General features: G+C 42.5%; 1 protein-coding gene across 3 annotated transcripts in view; it reads left to right on the forward strand.

The window, feature by feature from the left end:
- The first annotated feature begins 13 nt into the window (after positions 1–13).
- The window catches only part of ACAD10 (acyl-CoA dehydrogenase family member 10), a 36,007-nt gene continuing 18,246 nt past the window's right edge, over positions 14–17,774 (forward strand). For 2 of the 3 annotated variants that reach the window (XR_004316718.1, XM_006178084.3), the window contains exons 1-9: positions 14–140; positions 4,332–4,531; positions 6,959–7,107; positions 8,532–8,726; positions 11,931–12,089; positions 12,800–12,959; positions 14,186–14,327; positions 15,686–15,754; positions 17,229–17,410. Coding sequence is in view for 2 of the 3 variants with exons in the window: in XM_006178084.3 (XP_006178146.1) it covers positions 4,345–4,531; positions 6,959–7,107; positions 8,532–8,726; positions 11,931–12,089; positions 12,800–12,959; positions 14,186–14,327; positions 15,686–15,754; positions 17,229–17,410 (1,243 nt within the window). In the remaining variant the exon portion in view is untranslated. Of the gene's footprint in view, positions 141–4,331; positions 4,532–6,958; positions 7,108–8,531; positions 8,727–11,930; positions 12,090–12,799; positions 12,960–14,185; positions 14,328–15,685; positions 15,755–17,228; positions 17,411–17,774 lie in introns of those variants that run through there. The other variant, XM_032471904.1, reaches the window with a different exon arrangement.

Consider the following 17,774-nt stretch of genomic DNA (forward strand, 5'->3'; position numbering starts at 1 on the left):
CCGATTGGGTGCGGAGGAAACCACGTGACTGACGCGTCGGCACGGAGGCGAGCTTGCTCCCTTCCGGACTGGGTACCAAGAGGTCGTGTAGGAGGCTGTCTACCGGGATCTTCCGCGCTGGGCCCCACTTAGGCGGATCGGTGGGTTTGCGCCCAGGCCCGACTTAATCTACCCGAGAGGCTTCGCCCTCAGCCCTGCTCTGCTGATGGCGAGGGGTGTCTGGCTCCGCAGGCTCTCCGAATTGTCCGAGGGACCCGCGCCCTGCGGATAGCGCTTACCTCTTGTCTTGTGTGACCCCCTCGCTCTAGCTCAAGGCAGGGTTACTTGTGTCAGCTACGCTTTACAGATAGCTGCGCTGAGGCTCCGAGAGGGGATTCCTCTGAGGGCCCAGGGGGAGTGGGGACTGTTGGGGTGGGGGGGTACATTGGCGAATATCATGTACATTTCTGTTCTTATGGAAATGACCTTGGTCACCAGTTGTGTGACCTTGAGCTAGGTTTTGCGTAGAATTGGGATAATGTCCTTAAGACAGCTCTAAGGATGAAATGAGCCTGTGGCTCTGTATATATCAGTTTTTCTGAGATTAAGCACTTCTTCCAGTATCTCAGATTGCCTTTAGTGTATAAACATGGAGAGCCGCAGTCAGTGCATATGTTTGACACGGTGGTGTTCTAGGTATACACTATCATGATATGTAAGTTGCGTCACAGCACATGCTGGACGTGCGTAGGTGTATGGACTATACATGCATCACACAACCATACGATATTTATAGCTTGTGACTGCACCCAGTGAAATAGTTTCAGTACACACTGTTTGTATCAGGGTTTCTCAGCCTCTGTACTATTAACATTTTGAGTCCCAATAATTCTTCGGGGTGTGTGTGTATGTTCTGCGCTTTATAGGATATTTAGCAATAACCCTGGCCTGACACACTAGATACAGGAAGCGCCCCCCAAGTGGTGACAACCAAAAATATCTCCAGACATTCCCAAATGTCCCCTTGGAGCCAAATCACCCCTGTTGAGAATCACTGATATATGAGAAAGTGCATATACAATATGCACATACTGTATACATATGAGACCTGGTGTGAACTTTTTTATAGTACATTACAGTAGTAGATAATATTTAGTGGTGTGCTAGCTACTAACGAGTGCTTTACATACTTTATCTCATATAATGGTAACAACTTCATGGAACAGGTACTATGATTATTTCCATTTTACAGAGGAGAAACCTGAGACTCAGAGAGAGTAACTTGCTCAGGGTCTCACACTTAACTAAAGTGGCAGAGCTAGGATATGAATGCAGGCAGTCTGATTCCAGAGGCCACACTCACTTTCTACTAAACCATCTCCTTAATATGTGACAATATACTACGTGTGCATACTTACGGAAGCATAATTTAAGTACTAAGTCTACATTATTATACTAATCTTATTCTGAGAGGGAGAGAGAAGACAGATATTCTTTATGGCACTAAAGGAAGGTGCCAGTTCCAGAGACCTAGAGTTATTTGCTAGAGATGAGCAAATTGGACTTGTTAAAGTTCTTAATAGCTTCCAACCACTATGCCTGTCCCCTGCTTTCATTTTCTGATTTATCCAGTTTATTCATCCTTCCAACTCAGTTTATACTGAGCACCTGCTATGTGTCTAGACACTGCTAGGTCCCAGGGGATGGACAGACACACATACACACACACACACACACACACACACACACACACACACACACCAGACAAAGATGAAATAAGATAGGCCTTTCCTTACAGAGCTTACAATTATAGGAGCAAGTAGACATGGATACATAACTGTGATGGGGTAAGTGCTCTAGAGAAGAAACTGAGAGTGGGGAAAAAAAAAAAACTAGTGTCAGAGTCTTCCAGGAAAAAGAACAGTCTCTCTAGAGGAGGTAAAGCTAAGGCTGTGATGTTAAAGAAAGAATGGAAGTTTATGCCCAAATAAAGTGGGCAAAGGCTTTGCAGTCAGTGGGCAGGTACCACAGCCTGTAGATATGAGGAATCACAGCATTATCCTGCTCTGAAGAGAGCCTTGGGAAGTGGCTAGGTCAGCGCCACCATCTCTAGTTGGAAGAAGAAGCGAGCTAGTCGTGGGTGTGTTGCCCACTTAACCATTAGCAGGAGTACGAGGAAGGCAGTGTCTTCAGTGAGGATGAGACACTTCTCATCACTGTTAAGCCCTCAGACAAACTGTTGACACTGTTAAGGGCCTATAAATGAATTTCTCCTTCCATCATTAACTTTGACCTTGAGGTAGGAACAGAAGTAAAACCCAAAATGCAAATCAACTTCTACTTTCTTCCTTTAAACATTCACTCCTCAATTCAGCAAATTTCTAATTACATAAGAAATACATTATATAATCTTGAATGTTTACTTCTTAAGAATCCTTTCTTTTGAGTCTTACATCGTTTACGGTAGCACTTAAGTGACCATGAACCTGTAGGCTGTCTTAACTCTAAGAGGCTGTTTTACTCTAACTTGCCTCTTAGGAAGCTTTTTAAAAAAATTATTGGGAAGATTTTTAACTGTAGAAATCACATAAGAAGCTTAAAGACTGTCATGCAGAACTGACTGCAAATACAAGTTGCTTTAATTGTTTTTGTTTTCCCAGGTTTTTATTTCAGACCTATAGAAAAGTTGAAAGAATAGTATAGTGATCTCTTCTATACCCTGCATCATATACCCTTCACCTGGATGGACTCATTACTAACACTTAGGAACATTTTGTCACATGTATATATACACGTGTATAGATTTATATGTTTACATACATGGATGTGAGTTGTGTGTGTATGATTTTTCATCCCTGAACTTTTTGAAAGTATATTTAGAAAAGAGGCAATGGAGACCAGTTGGGAGGGCACTGCCCTGCTCTATAGGGGGGATGATGGTGTGTTGGCATCGTGAGTGCTAGGAGGTGAGTATCGGGCATCTCGGGAGGGTACAGGGGAGACTGCTCATCTGTCTTTTCCGGTTGCCAGAAGGTCTCACAGAGGAAGTGAGAGGTAAACTACAACCTAAGGGCAATCTGGAATTAGCCAGGTAACAGATGGAAGGGCGCATTCCAGGCCGAGGAATCAGCATACGCAAAGGCCTGGAAGCCGGAGGACAGCACCACGTGTTTGAGGAAGCTGCAGGTGATGTGTGTGTCCAGATCATCCAGGTTAAGGTGAAATACGAGGGAGAGTTGCTGCCAAAAGGGGAGAGGCCGATCTCAGATGGCCTTCTCAGGCGGGTTAAGGAACAGAGTTTATCTTGACCTTCAGTGGGGAGGCATTGAAAGTTAAAGGTTAGGATGTGATCAGATTTGCAGTTTTGAAAGATAACTGAAGAGTGAAGAAGGAATGAGGTTGAGAAGAGGCCTGGGGACCAGTTGGGAGGCTGCTGGAACGTTCTATGGGTGAGCTAATGGCAGTGAGAGTGCAAAGAGGTAGAAGGAGAGCTTCTGGAGGAGGGACTGGCAGCACAGTGCACCCCGAGTGCAGGGGTCTAGCTGGGGGACTGAGGGAAGCCGGGTGAATCCAGTTTTCTAGCTTGGGCAGCTAGGAGACTAGTGGACTCCTGATCTAAGGAACTTAGGAAAGGGGTGGTCAAGGAGGGTGGAGATACTGAGTTTGAAACAGAGCAGGACCCTGTAGGGTCCTTCCTGATACAAGTCCTTTCCATGTCCCCCGTTTTTTGTTTGTAAGAAATAGGTTTCATTCAGCCTCTTTGAACTCCTTTCCTGAGTTCCAAAGGGCAGATCTAAACAGCTCCCTTAGGGAAGAGAGAGAATACAGAGACCAGGGAGGAACAGTCAAGAAACAACAGTGCAGCCTTGGGGCAGGGTCCTGGTTCCTCCTCAAGGAATATATATATATATATAAAACAATATCTTTGAGTTATTCTGCAGGAACCAGGTGGAGGGTGGCAACTTCAGGCTGAGCACAGGACTCCTGGAGCACCATCCTGTTACCTCTCCACCAGCCAATCAGAAGAAAGTCACTCACCCCAAATTTTGCCTATGGATACTATTCCCCTCCAAATCACTTAGGAGTTCAGGTTTTTCTGACCTTGACCTGCCTGTCCTCTTTGCTTGGCCCTACAATAAACCTCTCTCTGCTCCAGACCCCGACGTTTCAGTTTGGCCTCACAGTGCGTCAGGTACACAAACTTTTGTTCGGTAACAAGTTCAGTTCTGGTCGTGGTCTGAAGCGCTGGTTGGAGGTTAGTGGAGATGGCCAGGTGGTACCCTGAGCATCAGGGCAGATGTCTGGACTGGGGGCAGTGGAGCATCCTGTGCCCTGTGCCTTCTTTTCCACAGCCTCGGCCTCAGCATGTGCATAAGGCAGCTTTTCCAGTCCTCGCAGCTCCAGCGGGCTTGGAAGGCAGCCTTCCTGAAACACGGCCAGCGCAGGCACCACGGAGCTCGGCGATGGACACATTCTGGAAGCGGCACGTACAGAGCGGTGATTTTTGACATGGGTGGAGTTCTCATTCCTTCTCCAGGGAGAGTGGCTGCAGGTGAGCATGTCATTTTGTTTTCGCTTCTGGAGACCCAGGTTGGGGTGGGTGGTGGGAGGAGACAGAGAGGAACATTTGGGCAGCAGTGTGGTCCCATTGGGTACTGTTCCTAGTCTTGAATCAAATGCCAGGCAACACTAAGTGGCTGAGTATCTTGGGCAAGTTATTCAACTTCTCTGAGTCTTAGTCATTAAATTAGAGCTATTGACAGCATCTACCTCTATGGGGTTTGGGGAGAGTTAAATGAGATTATCTAGAGAAAGCACTTGAAGAGCAGAGCGAGTGCTTGGCTCATCTTAAATTCTCAATTACTTATGAGCTGCCACTGTTACTGCTGTTACTGGTAGAGTTTAACTACCTATCCCTGAGAACTACTTCTGAATGCTGAAATCCTGCTTTGATCACAACCTTCTTTCTTCCATCCACCTCCCAAAACCTGCTTTTGCACCTACAAGATCAAACTTCTAGTCTCTGATCCTTTCTTTGTCAGCCCCTCTTAATGAGAGTGACTGAAGAAGACAGAAGTTTATTTCTCTTTTATATGAAAACTAGGTCTGTGGTCTGGGGCTAGTATGTTGCTGTGTGACATCAGGGCCTTGGGTTCTTTGTTTTGTGTTGCTCCGCTGTGAGTACCTTATGAGTCTCTGTTGGCTGCTTCACCTCCTGCCATCACATTGTCATTCCAGCCAGCAGGAAAGGAAAAAGACCAAACAGCTGTCCCTGTCCTTTTGACCTATACTGGTGGCTGGGTGGACAGTTTTCCAGGCTAAAAACACCCAAGTTCAGGTTTTCTGTGATTCTGGGTGAAAAATTATCCAGCTATGCAAACCAGTTAGGTGAGCTTTTTTTTAAGCTCCAATTGTAGCGTCGCCCTCAGCCTCTCTATTCCTCTACTCTCATTCCTCTCATATTTACCACAGGACTGTACCAAACTCCCCCAGAAGTCATCATACCCTCCCACCCCAAACCTTCATACTTGGCAGACAGCTGAATCTCCTCTTTCACAGAGAACATAAAGATCACTGGGCGGGAATTTTCTTGACTTCCTCCAGAATATCTATTCTCCACTGCCACTGCCTCTACCTGAGTTTAGATCTCTATCTTGTTCCACCTGTCAAATCCTATCAGCCACCTAATTTCCTATCTCTGCTGTGGGGCTCTTAGAACCTAGGACCCCAGGTCTGGGATATAGTCACATCACCTTTCCAGTTTCAGCTCAGAGCTGGCTCAGAAAACATCTGTCAGATGGAAAATGAACAAAGTGGTAATACCTTCTACTTTCTCCTTGTTTTTCCTTGACTGGAACTCCTAACATCTTTTATTTAAAGTGACCTATGCAAAGGGTCACTTGATAAGCAAACACTAGCATTATGATCACCTCAAATACCATACTTACTATTTTTTTTCACATTTAAGCCAGAGAGCGCTCAGTTGGCTACAGCCTGTGGGCCACATCTGGCTCGTTGTATGGTTTTTTGTATAGCTCAGCAGCCAAGTATGGTTTTTATGTTTTGAAATAGTTACAAAATGTCAAAACAAGAATAATATTTTGTGGTGTGTGGAAATTATGCAAAATTCCAATTTCAGTGTCCATAAAAATGAAGTTTTTTGGAACACAGCCATGCCCATTCATTTACATAGCGTCCGTTTCTGGCCCTTTTCAGAAAGTTTGCCAGGCTCTGATTTAAGCTACTGGTTTACTATAAATTTAGTATGCACATGACAAAAAATTCAGAGCACAGCTCAAACACTTTATCATTGTATTCAGGGAAAATAATATGATCAGACTGTTTAATTTTTGTCAGTGTGATGGCTGAAGAAGCTGTCTCTTGGTTTTTTACCTCTGTATGTTATTTTAATATTCAGGTTGAGCTTTTTTTCATACGTTAATTAGTCATTCAGTTTTCCCTTCCTGTGAATTGCTCATTTTTTGTTGTTGTTTTGCAATAATAACCTTTTTCGTCTGTTACATAATTTGCAAGTATTTCTTCATTCTGGGGCTTCCCTTTTATTTTATTGATAATGTTTTTGCTATACCACAGTTTTCATTTTTGATGTCAGCAAAATCATCATAAAAAGTGTTTTTCTTCGTAACTCTTGGCTAAGAAAGTCAAGTTCATAAAGATGTTCTGTGTTGTTTTTAAGTTTTAGAGTGTTATGTTTCTGATTTGGATATTTAATCTGTTGGGAATTTATTCCTGTGATGATGTGTGAAACAGGGATTTAATTTAATTTTTCCCATTTTGAAACTCAGGCCAGTCTCATTTATTGAATAGTCAGTGCTAAAAGAATTCTCAGAATTCCCAATAGAACCCACCTGGGACCACAGTGATGCCACAGGAACTGGCATGGTAATTCCCCTGGTCCCCAAACCCCAGCCATTTGTCCATCTGTTATTTCACTTACCGAGTGTTTTACTTCCAATAGAATGGGAGGTACAAAATCAAATCCCTTCCGGAACTATATTGAAGGCCTTCATCTCAGGTGGCGAAAATGGGCCCTGGATGAAATTTATGAGAGCAGAGATAAAAACAGAGGATTTCTTACAAGAATTTGGGAGACTTTGCTCTGAAATTGTAAGTGATAAACATACTTGAATTTCCATATTCTTTTTGCCTAGAGTAGTGGATGCAACACTCATCCATTAAGTTGCTTAAACCACAAGTAAAGAAGGAAAAACCTAATAACCCATTATAAGTTTTTAAGCTATTTCCATCCCCAGATACTCCTCTCTAACTGCATGAATAAAAAAATGCTACTTACTAAGCCTTGCATCAGCTGTTGTTCATCTGAAATTAGAGTTGTCACACAATGGCTTTGATCAGAAAGCTTGTTTAAAACAGTGATGGTATCCAGCCTTTTCTCCGTACTATGCATTGTATTAAGCTCTTTATTTATATTAACTCACATAACCTTCACAATAACCCTGGTAAAATAGAATTTTAAATATAGTAAAGAAAGTTCTATGGCTGGATGGTGGTGATAGTTACACAAAAATGAATGTGCTTAATGCCATTCAACTGTACTTAAGTGGTTAAAATAGTAAGTTTTATGTTATGTATATTTTACCACAATTTAAAAATAAGTACATAAGTAATTATATTTATATTTCAACATGCATATATATATTGAAAACATTATGCTAAGTGAAAGAAGAGCCAGTCACAAAAGACCACATACCATATGATTCCATTTATATGAACTATCTAGAATAGGTAAATCTATAGAAACAGAAAGTAGAATTGGGATTGCCTAGGACTGGGAGTTTTGGGGGTTGGTGGGGGACTGGGTAGTGACTGCTCTTGGGTACAGGGTTTCATTTTAGGGTGATGAAAATATTCTAAATTTACTGTAGTGATGGTTATACAACTTTGTGAATGTATTAAAAAAATTGTACAGTCTAAATGGGTGAATTGTATGGTGTATGAATTGTATTTCGATAAAGCTGTTGCTAAGTGTGTGTGTGTGTAAGTAAAATAGCAGACTTGCCTTTGCAGATTTTGGACATGATAAAATAAGAGTTTTCAAAACCAACACAGATTGAATTTAAAAACACAAAAACTGATCAGAAACTAAAAGTTCAGTTCACAATGGTGATGCTGAGGCAATACAAAATCATTAAATGTCTTCCGGATCATTAAAAATTAAATTACATCTGCTTAATACACATTTAGAGTTTAATGCATCCTCTCACAGTATTGATACTTTAAAAACTGACAATGGGTGAGTGACATAAAGAACTCACTTAACTGGAATACTAATATAAATGGCTGCATTCCCTCACTATTGTAACCCTAATTCCAAGTCCCTTTTTACAGCCTTATATGCAGAGGTCTGCTCAAGGGCCGAGGGACACAGTATCCTTTAGGCAGCCAGCCAAAGGCCTGGTCTCTTATGACCAAGTCGTGGTAGGAAGCCAGGAATATGTATTTTTCTCTGTTAGTCGTAAGCTGTTCTCACTCTTAATGATTGCTGGTCTCCTCCCCACCCCCATTCTTAGTCAAGGACCTCCGTGCCCGTGGATTCCTTTTTCTCTCTGCTGACCAGTGAGCGAGTGGCGAAGCAGTTCCCAGTGATGACTGAGGCCATAACTCAAATTCGAGCAAGAGGCCTTCAAACTGCAGTCCTGAGCAATAACTTTTATCTTCCCGATGGGAAAAGCTTTTTGCCCCTGGACCGGAAACAGTTTGACGTGGTAAGCTCGAAGTGATCCAGAACAATCAGAATCAAATCTCTGTCTTTGCTTCAAGATGCAGCATTAAAATACACTGAGCTCTTAGCAAGGTCAGACATTCATGGGATTTGGTAACTGGTTGAAACCTCCCCTTTAGAGACTCCCTTACATTCTAGATTTGAACCTTAGTCATAAGCTAGCACATGTACTTCTGTCAGCCCTCACATGCTAATGGGTCCTTGGACCTTTGCTCTTCAAAGACCAACCATGTGGCCCTCTATTTCTGTGGCATTAATCCTTTGACCAGCGCTGTTCACAAAAACTTACTGGAGCAATGGAAATATCCAGTATGGTTGCTACTAGTCACATATAGCTATTAAGCACTTGAAATGTAGGTAGTGTCACTGAGGAACTGTTTTTATTTTATCTTAATTAACTGAAATGTAAATAAATAATCACATGGCCAGTGGCCACTGAATGGGACAGAGCATGAAGGGCTAGACGTCAGAGTACCTGAGAAGATACTGTGTCAGGAGGTGGCCTTCTGTGCCAGAAGGTTGCTTCGGCGAGAGTCCCCAGTTCCCTAGGAGAATATAGAACGTTATCCTGGGATGGATATGAACTATTGATAAATAACTTGCTGAAGCTTCACTCAGTCAGGAAACCAGATTCTTACTGAGCAGTTACTGAGTGCTGGGCATGGGCCAGGTGTGAAGGGACCCCGTGTTCAGCGTGACAGGCACAAACCCGGCCCTCTGGAATACACACATTTCAAGTGCTCAGTCGCTACATGTGGCTAGTGGCTACTATATTAGTCAGGGCAGATACAGCGTTTCCGTCATTGTAGAAAGTTCTATTGGATACTGCTATTTTAGAACATAAAATCTAGTCCAGTTGACAAGCAGAAATTCAGAGCACAAGGGTTGGAAATTAACCTTCCGAACTAATGCTGTTTTCACCTTCCACTCCTCCGTCCTCCTCCTCGTAGAAAGCCTGTCAGAGACAGAGTTCGCCCCGCTTCCCACCCCCAGCACAGCCCTTCTCCAAGCATCCTTCTCTGGAGTGATCAGGGACCTCTGCAGGTTTGAATCCTGTCTACACAGCTTGCTATGGGTGGTGGCTTTGAGTCCCTGAACCTCAGTTTCTTCAGGAATAGCAGTTTCTTTGTTTAGGGTTGCTGTGCAGATCCCAGAGAATACTGCATGCAAAGCACTTTGCATAGTGCCTGGCACACAGTTAAGTATTCAATACATTGTGATTATTTTCCAAATTTCCTTCCATCTGGTGTGGCTGTCAGGATAATCTTCATGTGGACAAATTAAGTTGCCCAGGCTCACAACTGGGTCTGTCAACTATTTAGAAGACCTGTAAACTTCCTTAAAACAATGGACTAGTTTATTCAGACTTCACAGGCTCTCTGACATGTGCTTTCCAACAGCTTTTCTTTTCTTTTTTTTAAATTTTTATTGAAATATAGTCAGTTTACAATGTTGTCAACCAACAGCTTTTCTGATGAGTTTTCATATTAGGGCTGCAGGAGACCTGGAGTTTTCAAAATCCATTTTCTCAAGATCGTAGTTTATGTTTTTGTTCTCTGAAGCTATAAGGTGGAAAATTAAAAAAAAAATTGAAAAGCAAACAGCTAGTGTAACTACTCCTGTGATCTCCATCATCACTGGAGGCTTTTCCTAAATCTCCAATAATATATTGTAGGACTCCATCTCTGCTGAGCTGTATATGACGTTCAAAACACTTTTCATCTGTTTTCTTTGAATTAAAAAAAATTTTTACGTATTTTTTATTGTAAAAGAACACATCAGATAAGGTTTACCATCCTAACCATTTTTACGTGTACAGTTCAGTAGTGTTAAGTGTATTCACATTGTTGTAAAACACATCACCACAACTTTTGTATGTTGCAAAATAGAATAGAAAGAGGCCAGGGCTCTTATCCAACTTAAATCTCAAGAATGTTTTCACTTTCCCAAGATGTAATCACCTGTGAGAGGAGCCGTCTGCTGGTCGGACTTGGCCCCCTGCCCTGGGCTTGCTTCCCCCCATCTCTGGTCTTAGCAGGGCTAGCTGTGCTGGTTTCCTGCCCCTTAATCTGCTGATTAGCATCTGAAATACCTGGCTTCTCTGCGGCCCATCTTTGAGGTTTTCTTTAGAAGGTGCTTCTTTGTCTTCCTTTAGCTCATTCAGGTCCTTAGCGGACCAGGAAGAGTGAGATAGAGAGGTCCAGTTTATTCAGGACATTCATGTACCTGAAAGGGCAGTTCTCCAGCCTTGAATGATGGGAATTTCGGGGTCCTCAGGTTGGGCCTTGGTCTTGGAGAGCGAGGGTCATTTCAGGAGTGAGTGAGGGATTTCGTTCTGTTCTTAGGGTGGACCAGAGGGTATTGGATCAGAGGGCCACTGTGGCTGTTTTAGGCCCACTTTGCTAGAGATCAAGGCCTTGGGGACGGTGTAAGAGGACTTCTGGGGGTTGTTGGATCAGAGGTAGCCTGACACCAAGGTGGCTTTTTCAGGGCTCTCCTTGAGCTGTCAGCAGCCCCCCAGTTCCATATCAGATGCACATTGAAGCAAGGCTGTCAGGATACAGGAGGCTCCTTGCATGAAAGGAACCTTGTCTTTGCCACCTCTTTGGTGTCAGCCCTCCTGTGGGAATTATCTGTCTAGGTTGAGTATGGCTGTTTTTTAACTTCTGAGATACAGACTTTAAAGTCATGTCTTTTTTGTAACAGTTAACAGTGTATTTTTTCTGAAAAAAAATATAAAATAATTTCCCTGAAGCAGAAACGTATAGCTTTCCTTCTGCTCTGTATAAGCCACGTGACCTAACACGAGCAAAGTGCTTTGTCATTCTGGAACACGTTCAAGTTTCATTAGGTTTCACAGCAACTATTCAGGTAGGTAAGACGGTCATTAGTGTTGCCATTCGATCGATGAGGAATCTGAAGCCCATCATGGCTTAGTTAATAAGGTCACTGTGTCTGAACCAGGACTTTGGTTTTCTGAGTCTTCTCTCAGGTTGCAGCCCAATATTTCCAAATCACCCCACTTAAAAAAAACAACACCATTTTATATCATATCACTCTTGAGTTACTTGTTATGACAAATCTCAACTGTCCTCCTCCTGCTCTTCTTTTCAAAAAAATATACCACTGCCCGTGCAGGAGCACCACTTTTAGGGGCCCCCATCTCTCCTTCCTGTCCCTCGCTCAGGTCGTGGAATCCTGCCTGGAAGGTGTCTGCAAGCCGGACCCCAGGATATACAAGCTGTGCTTGGAGCGGCTCGGCCTGCAGCCTTCTGAGTCCATCTTTCTTGACGACCTTGGACCGAATCTAAAAGCAGCCGCCAGCCTTGGTATTCACACCATTAAGGTATGGTCACTATTCTTTGAACCCCTACTGTGCGCCAGGCACTAGTGTAAGCATTTCTCTGAGGTCCTCTTACACTCATAGTTGGAATTGCCTTTAGTGGTTTTTGCCCATGCTGCCCTGGTCTTTTTGTTTTTTATTAATTATGAAATCTAGGTGACTAGCCGCTTGTATCTTTAATGGGGAGTAAGACAAACAGTACTAGGAAGGCAGTTTGAGAAAAGAGTTACACAGCAGGTAATTGTAGACATTGGGCTGACAGACTGGCCTGGTGATGCTGTTCTAGGTGGGGAGCCAGTAGCTACCAGCCACAGGGGCCACCCCAGGTCATGGCTTTGAAGCAGGAGAAGCCGCATTAGAGGTGGCTTCCATCTAGCTTAATAAGTCTGGGTTTTCATTATGAAGCTGACAGGCCCGCAGGGACAGAGTGGATGCTACTACGTAATATTCCCTCCTGGCATGAGGGAGTATGATGGACTTTTAACCAGCGCTCTTCCCAGCAGGTAAGAAAGTTTAATGTGGTTAGGAATTAAATGGGAGGAGGGAACTCGTTCTACAGCTTCCTCAGCAGCTGATTCTCCTAGCTCCAAAGTCCTTTGTCAGAGAACTGACTTTTTGAATATTTGTCTAAAATATGACCCTCTTAGAGAACAGGCAAGAGGAGAGGTCAGCATTGACTTGTGGTCCATGTTCAGTGTTCTCTTTGAAACCAGGTTAATGACCCAGAGACTGCAGTAAAGGAACTGGAAACTCTTCTGGGTTTTATGCTGAGAAAGGTTGTTCCAAACACTCGCCCTGTGAGAAAGACAATGGAAATTCCAAAAGACTCCTTGGAGAAGTACCTCAGAGACTTACTGGGGACCCAGACCACAGGTATTTAAGTGTCTAAATTTTGGTAAAGGCTAGGCATTCAGTCAGGGTCTCACTTTCGGTCCCTCTGAGACATAGATGCCACGGGGTGAAGAAAACAGCCACTGGGTCCAGCGGATCTGAGAGCTTCTCTCAGTTCTGCATGGGAAAAAGCATTAACCTCCTTTTTTATGGGTCCTGGAAAGTGTACTTGGCCCTTCTTCCACCTGAGAGTGCAGTGTGGTGGCTGTCACCTGCAAAGGGCTGTCACGGAGGAGCGGCACTTGGAGACTGCAGCATGTGTCTGGGGCATTGGAGTGGTTCCAATTTTTTGAGATGACAGCTTGTTTTGTGAAGGTGACTTCAGCGCTGCGCGAATTTCAAAGTGTTAAGTTGTCTCTATCTCTTCAAAATTCCTTCTCTCATTCTCCACATTCCACCTTCAGAACAACAGGTGCTTCATGAGCTTTTGACGAAATTTCTATCTGGTGATAAAAGGTTGGCCTCATCTATTTGATCCCTGAAAAAGGCTTTTTGTGTGCAGCTTCATGTGAGAATGTTTTCCAGGGATCAGATGGTGCTTAGAGCCTCTTCAGATCTGAGGGGCCCTTTGTGACCACACCACTAACTCAGGCAAACTCCCTTGTCCTGCTCTTCTGAACAACTGAAATGAATCTGTGTGTAGAGTTCAGTCTAGTTGTGAAGCCGAGGGTTATCTAGGCTGTTTCTTTAAGGAAGCCGCAAGGGTTCAGCCTGCTGGGGTGGGAAGTCGCATCTCCTGAAAGCAGCTTCGGCCTGAGCTGCAGGCCTCTGCTTAGCTCTTTCCAGCTGTCACGCCAGCATTGGGCGTGGTGTGGCCGAGTATGGGCTGAGGGACGCACAAGGGCATTTTTCATCCTCGGATTGAAGCATTCTGTTTAGCCAGATGGGTTGCCATGACTGCGCTTGCGGTTGATAAACAGAACTAAAAAGCTTTTCTTCACGGAGCAGGAGTTGGCAAGAAGGACAAAACTGGACACCGGCACAAAGTGAAAATTGTGGTGTGAATCCAGTGAACTTTGCCACACTGTAGTGTGACAGGGTATACCTGAGACCCAGTCACATCTGGTATGCAGGGAGGAGGTGCTTTCCTTATAGTGCATCCCAGATCAGGATGCTCTGCATCCCAAATGCAGCACTCATTCGAAGAATGTCTGTTCAGATCTGTCCTCCAGAGCTGGTTTGAGTCTTCCTCGTTTTCAAACTTGCAGGCCCATTGGAACTCCTCCAGTTTGATCACGGGCAGTCAAATCCAACCTACTACATCAAGCTGGCTAACCACCAGCTGGTTCTGAGGAAGAAACCCCCGGGGACGCTCCTTCCATCTGCCCATGCAATCGAGAGGGAGTTCAGGTAAATTCTTAGAGCCCAGGGCCTGCTGGCCCCACCCAGCCTCTGCAGCTCAGCCCCTGAGCTAAGTCAGCCCTCCATTAAAGTGCCTTGAGACATTTAAAACTACAAGTATGACTCTCCAAAATTATTTCAAATAAGATCATGCCCCCTAACCTTATTCAGGAATTTGTTTTCTCTCTTCTCTACCTGAAGAGATGTTCTGATAGTAATACCTAGACCTTTTTTGGGGAAACAGCTGTCCCTTAGTGTAGGTCCACATGGTTTGGATGAGACTGACCTAACTGTGATTCCAGGGATGGGCACAAGACCCAGTTTGACCAATCTGAACAATGCATCCTCTCGATCACAGTGACTGGTTCAGGAACAAACCTAAAACCCATATTGGGTCAAGTAGTCCATCTCTGGAGGTATGCTGGCATGTTCACTGGGGTTATCAAGGAAAGATATACTGAGAGATGGAGAGAGAGAATGAATAGGTCCTGGTGACATTATTTGGGCCCCTGAAAACATGACCATGGTAAACATTTTGATGTGTTCCTTTCCAATATTTTTGTTTCAACGCATACGCCTTTTAAAAAAGTACATAGTTAATATATTACTCTGTATAGTTGCTTAAGTAGTATATAGTTTACTATGTATCGTTTCATTAAAATTTTATCATGCACATTTTCATTTTATTATCGGCATTGTTTTATTGGCTGTAGTAATAGCATAATCATTAAGACAGGGCTGTGGAATCCTACTGTCCTTGGGTGTGAAGCCAGACTCCATCACTCACATACTAGTTGTGTGTCACTGGGCAATGGGAATCCTAATAGTAACATAACACAAAACTGTGAGAATGCTTTGAATTAATGATACATTCAAAGCATTTATTAGAGTTTGTAACACATACTAAACACTCGGAAAATGTTAGCTGTTACTATTATTGTTACCGTTGCAACAAGTAATTATATGAAGATTTGCTTAATAATTTCAAAATCACTGTATCTTTTGGGTGCTTCCAGTTTTTTATTATAAGTAACACTCGTGAGCAAATTAATACATAAAGATTTTTCCCTATTTAGAATTTTTTTTAGAATTCCATTTTAATTTCTGCATGTACTAATTTTAAATCAGAAAAATAATTTAAAAATTTAAAATTTTTTTTTAATTTTGGGGGTAATTAGGTTTTATATATTTATTTATTTGTTTGTTTGTTTGTTTATATGGAGGTACTGGGGATTGAACCCAGGACCTTGTGCATGCTAGGCATGCACTCTACCACTGAGCTATACCCTCCTCATCAAGAAAAATAATTTTGAGAACATCTCATCACTTCAGCCAGCAATGTTGTTCATTTTCCTTTGTTCTGGCAGGGTAATGAAAGCCCTTGCGAATGCTGGAGTCCCTGTGCCCAAAGTTCTTGACCTCTGTGAAGATTCAAGGTAATGTATAGATTTATTTTTTTTTCCATTGCATATTTAAGCTACAGAAGAGGAAAGCCCATATACTAACTCCAGCTCTAGTTTGCTAGAGTAAAGACAAATAAAATTTGGGTAGAAGAGAAAAGAGATTTTATATCAATCTCCCTTAGAAGTTCACAGGTCTTTATCCTGAAAGATAAATGACTGCTTTTATGAGAATTGGCAAAAAAATATTTTTTTAACATTAAAAAAATATATCCATGTAGTTTCATGTTGCTTATTTTTGTTAATTTTTTTATTATGGATTTTCTGAACTGTTTTTGAATTGCTTTGTAATATGCTTTTTGTGTCTGTGTCTTTTTTCCTAATGTTTTAATTACAAAATATTTGAAACACAGAGAAACTGAAAGAAGAAAACATAGTATAGTGAGCACTCACACTTCATCTAGATGAAAACATTGTTAACATTTTGTCACATTTGGCTTCTATGTATGTGTATGTGTATATATGTGTATGTGTGTATTATATGTATTAAATAATTGTATAGAAATAGTAATAGTCATATAATAGGATAATTTTATAAAGTAATATCTATTTTATAATGTAATTAACTAAATTTCATTAAATAATTATATAATAATTTTATAAATAAATATTTTTTATATATGTGTATAAATTATTTTTGAACCTTTTGAAGTGTCAGGCAGCATACATCTCCTAAGAATAAAGACATTTTCTTTCATAACCACAGCAGCATTATTACCCTTAAGATAATTATTAATAATTTAATAATATATTATCAATCCCATCTTCAAGTCAAGATAAATAATTATAATGGTAAAATTTTTAAAATAACTTTTTAGAGAAGTAAACTGATTTCTAATGACTGAAAGGTGGATTAATGAAATTTTGTGGTGTAACCTTAATACTTCACGGTGGTCTATATGCCATTCATACTATTGGATGCTGATGTAAATAAATAACATCGATAAGAAGAAGGGATATTTATCATTGGAGCCAAATACTCCCTATATATTTGCTCCCTTAATTCTCATAAGTGCGCTTTGAAGCTTTACAGATTAAGAAAAACAAAGCTCAGAGAGGCTTAGTAAGTCTCTTAGGATTACACTGCCAGGAAGGGGCAGAGGTTGGAGATAACCTGGTTCTGTATGACTCCAAACCCCCCTCTCAACATGCTGCTGCTTTCCTATATTATCACACTTAATCCCATGCCAATTTCTATAAGTGGACGGAAGAGAAGAGAGGCATGCTGGCAAGGAAGTGCAGACTGGGCTGTGTGTGTGGATTGGTTTGGAGAAGGAGTGCTGCTAAGCCCCTGTGCTTATGTACAAAGGAAAAAGGGAGTTTCCAGTACTTTGGGCCTGAACTCCTACCCAGCACTCAAAGCGTACACACAGGACAGAAAGAGCAGTGCCATGACTAACAGCCTGCTACGTCACCAGCCACTGAAGCACCCTGTCGGTGTCCCTCCCAGGGTCATCGGCACCCCCTTCTATCTGATGGAGTACTGCCCAGGCGTCATCTACAAAGACCCCTCTCTGCCTGGCTTGGAGCCCAGCCAGAGGCGGGCCATCTACACTGCCATGAACAGAGTCTTGTGCAACATTCATAGTGTGGACGTCAAGGCTGCGGGCCTGGAGGACTATGGGAAACACGGTGAGCATGAGCCCGCTTACCTGTCGCGCTGCTGTTTCCTCTGGTGCCTGTGCTTCAGGATTTGCATCATGTCAGAGGCTGACAGGCCAACAGTATGCTAAGGGAGGTGGGCTTGTTAGATTCCTTCTTGGAAATCCAGTTTCATTAAAATGAAGGTGTCGCTTACGGAGACATCTTGTCCTGAGATAAATCCATTCATGGACTGAGGAATCTTCCTGCAACTTTTATCTCATTATATCACTTGACACTTTCTTTTTTCTGATACCAGCCAAAGGTATTATAACATGTACTTTCTTCTCTGTTTTTCACTCTTTCCTCTAAATATTCTTTTCGGTAGGGACAGATATTTACGATGCAATTCATG

Source organism: Camelus ferus, chromosome 32 (genome assembly GCF_009834535.1).
Source record: "Camelus ferus isolate YT-003-E chromosome 32, BCGSAC_Cfer_1.0, whole genome shotgun sequence".
Classification (NCBI taxonomy): Eukaryota; Metazoa; Chordata; class Mammalia; order Artiodactyla; family Camelidae; genus Camelus; species Camelus ferus.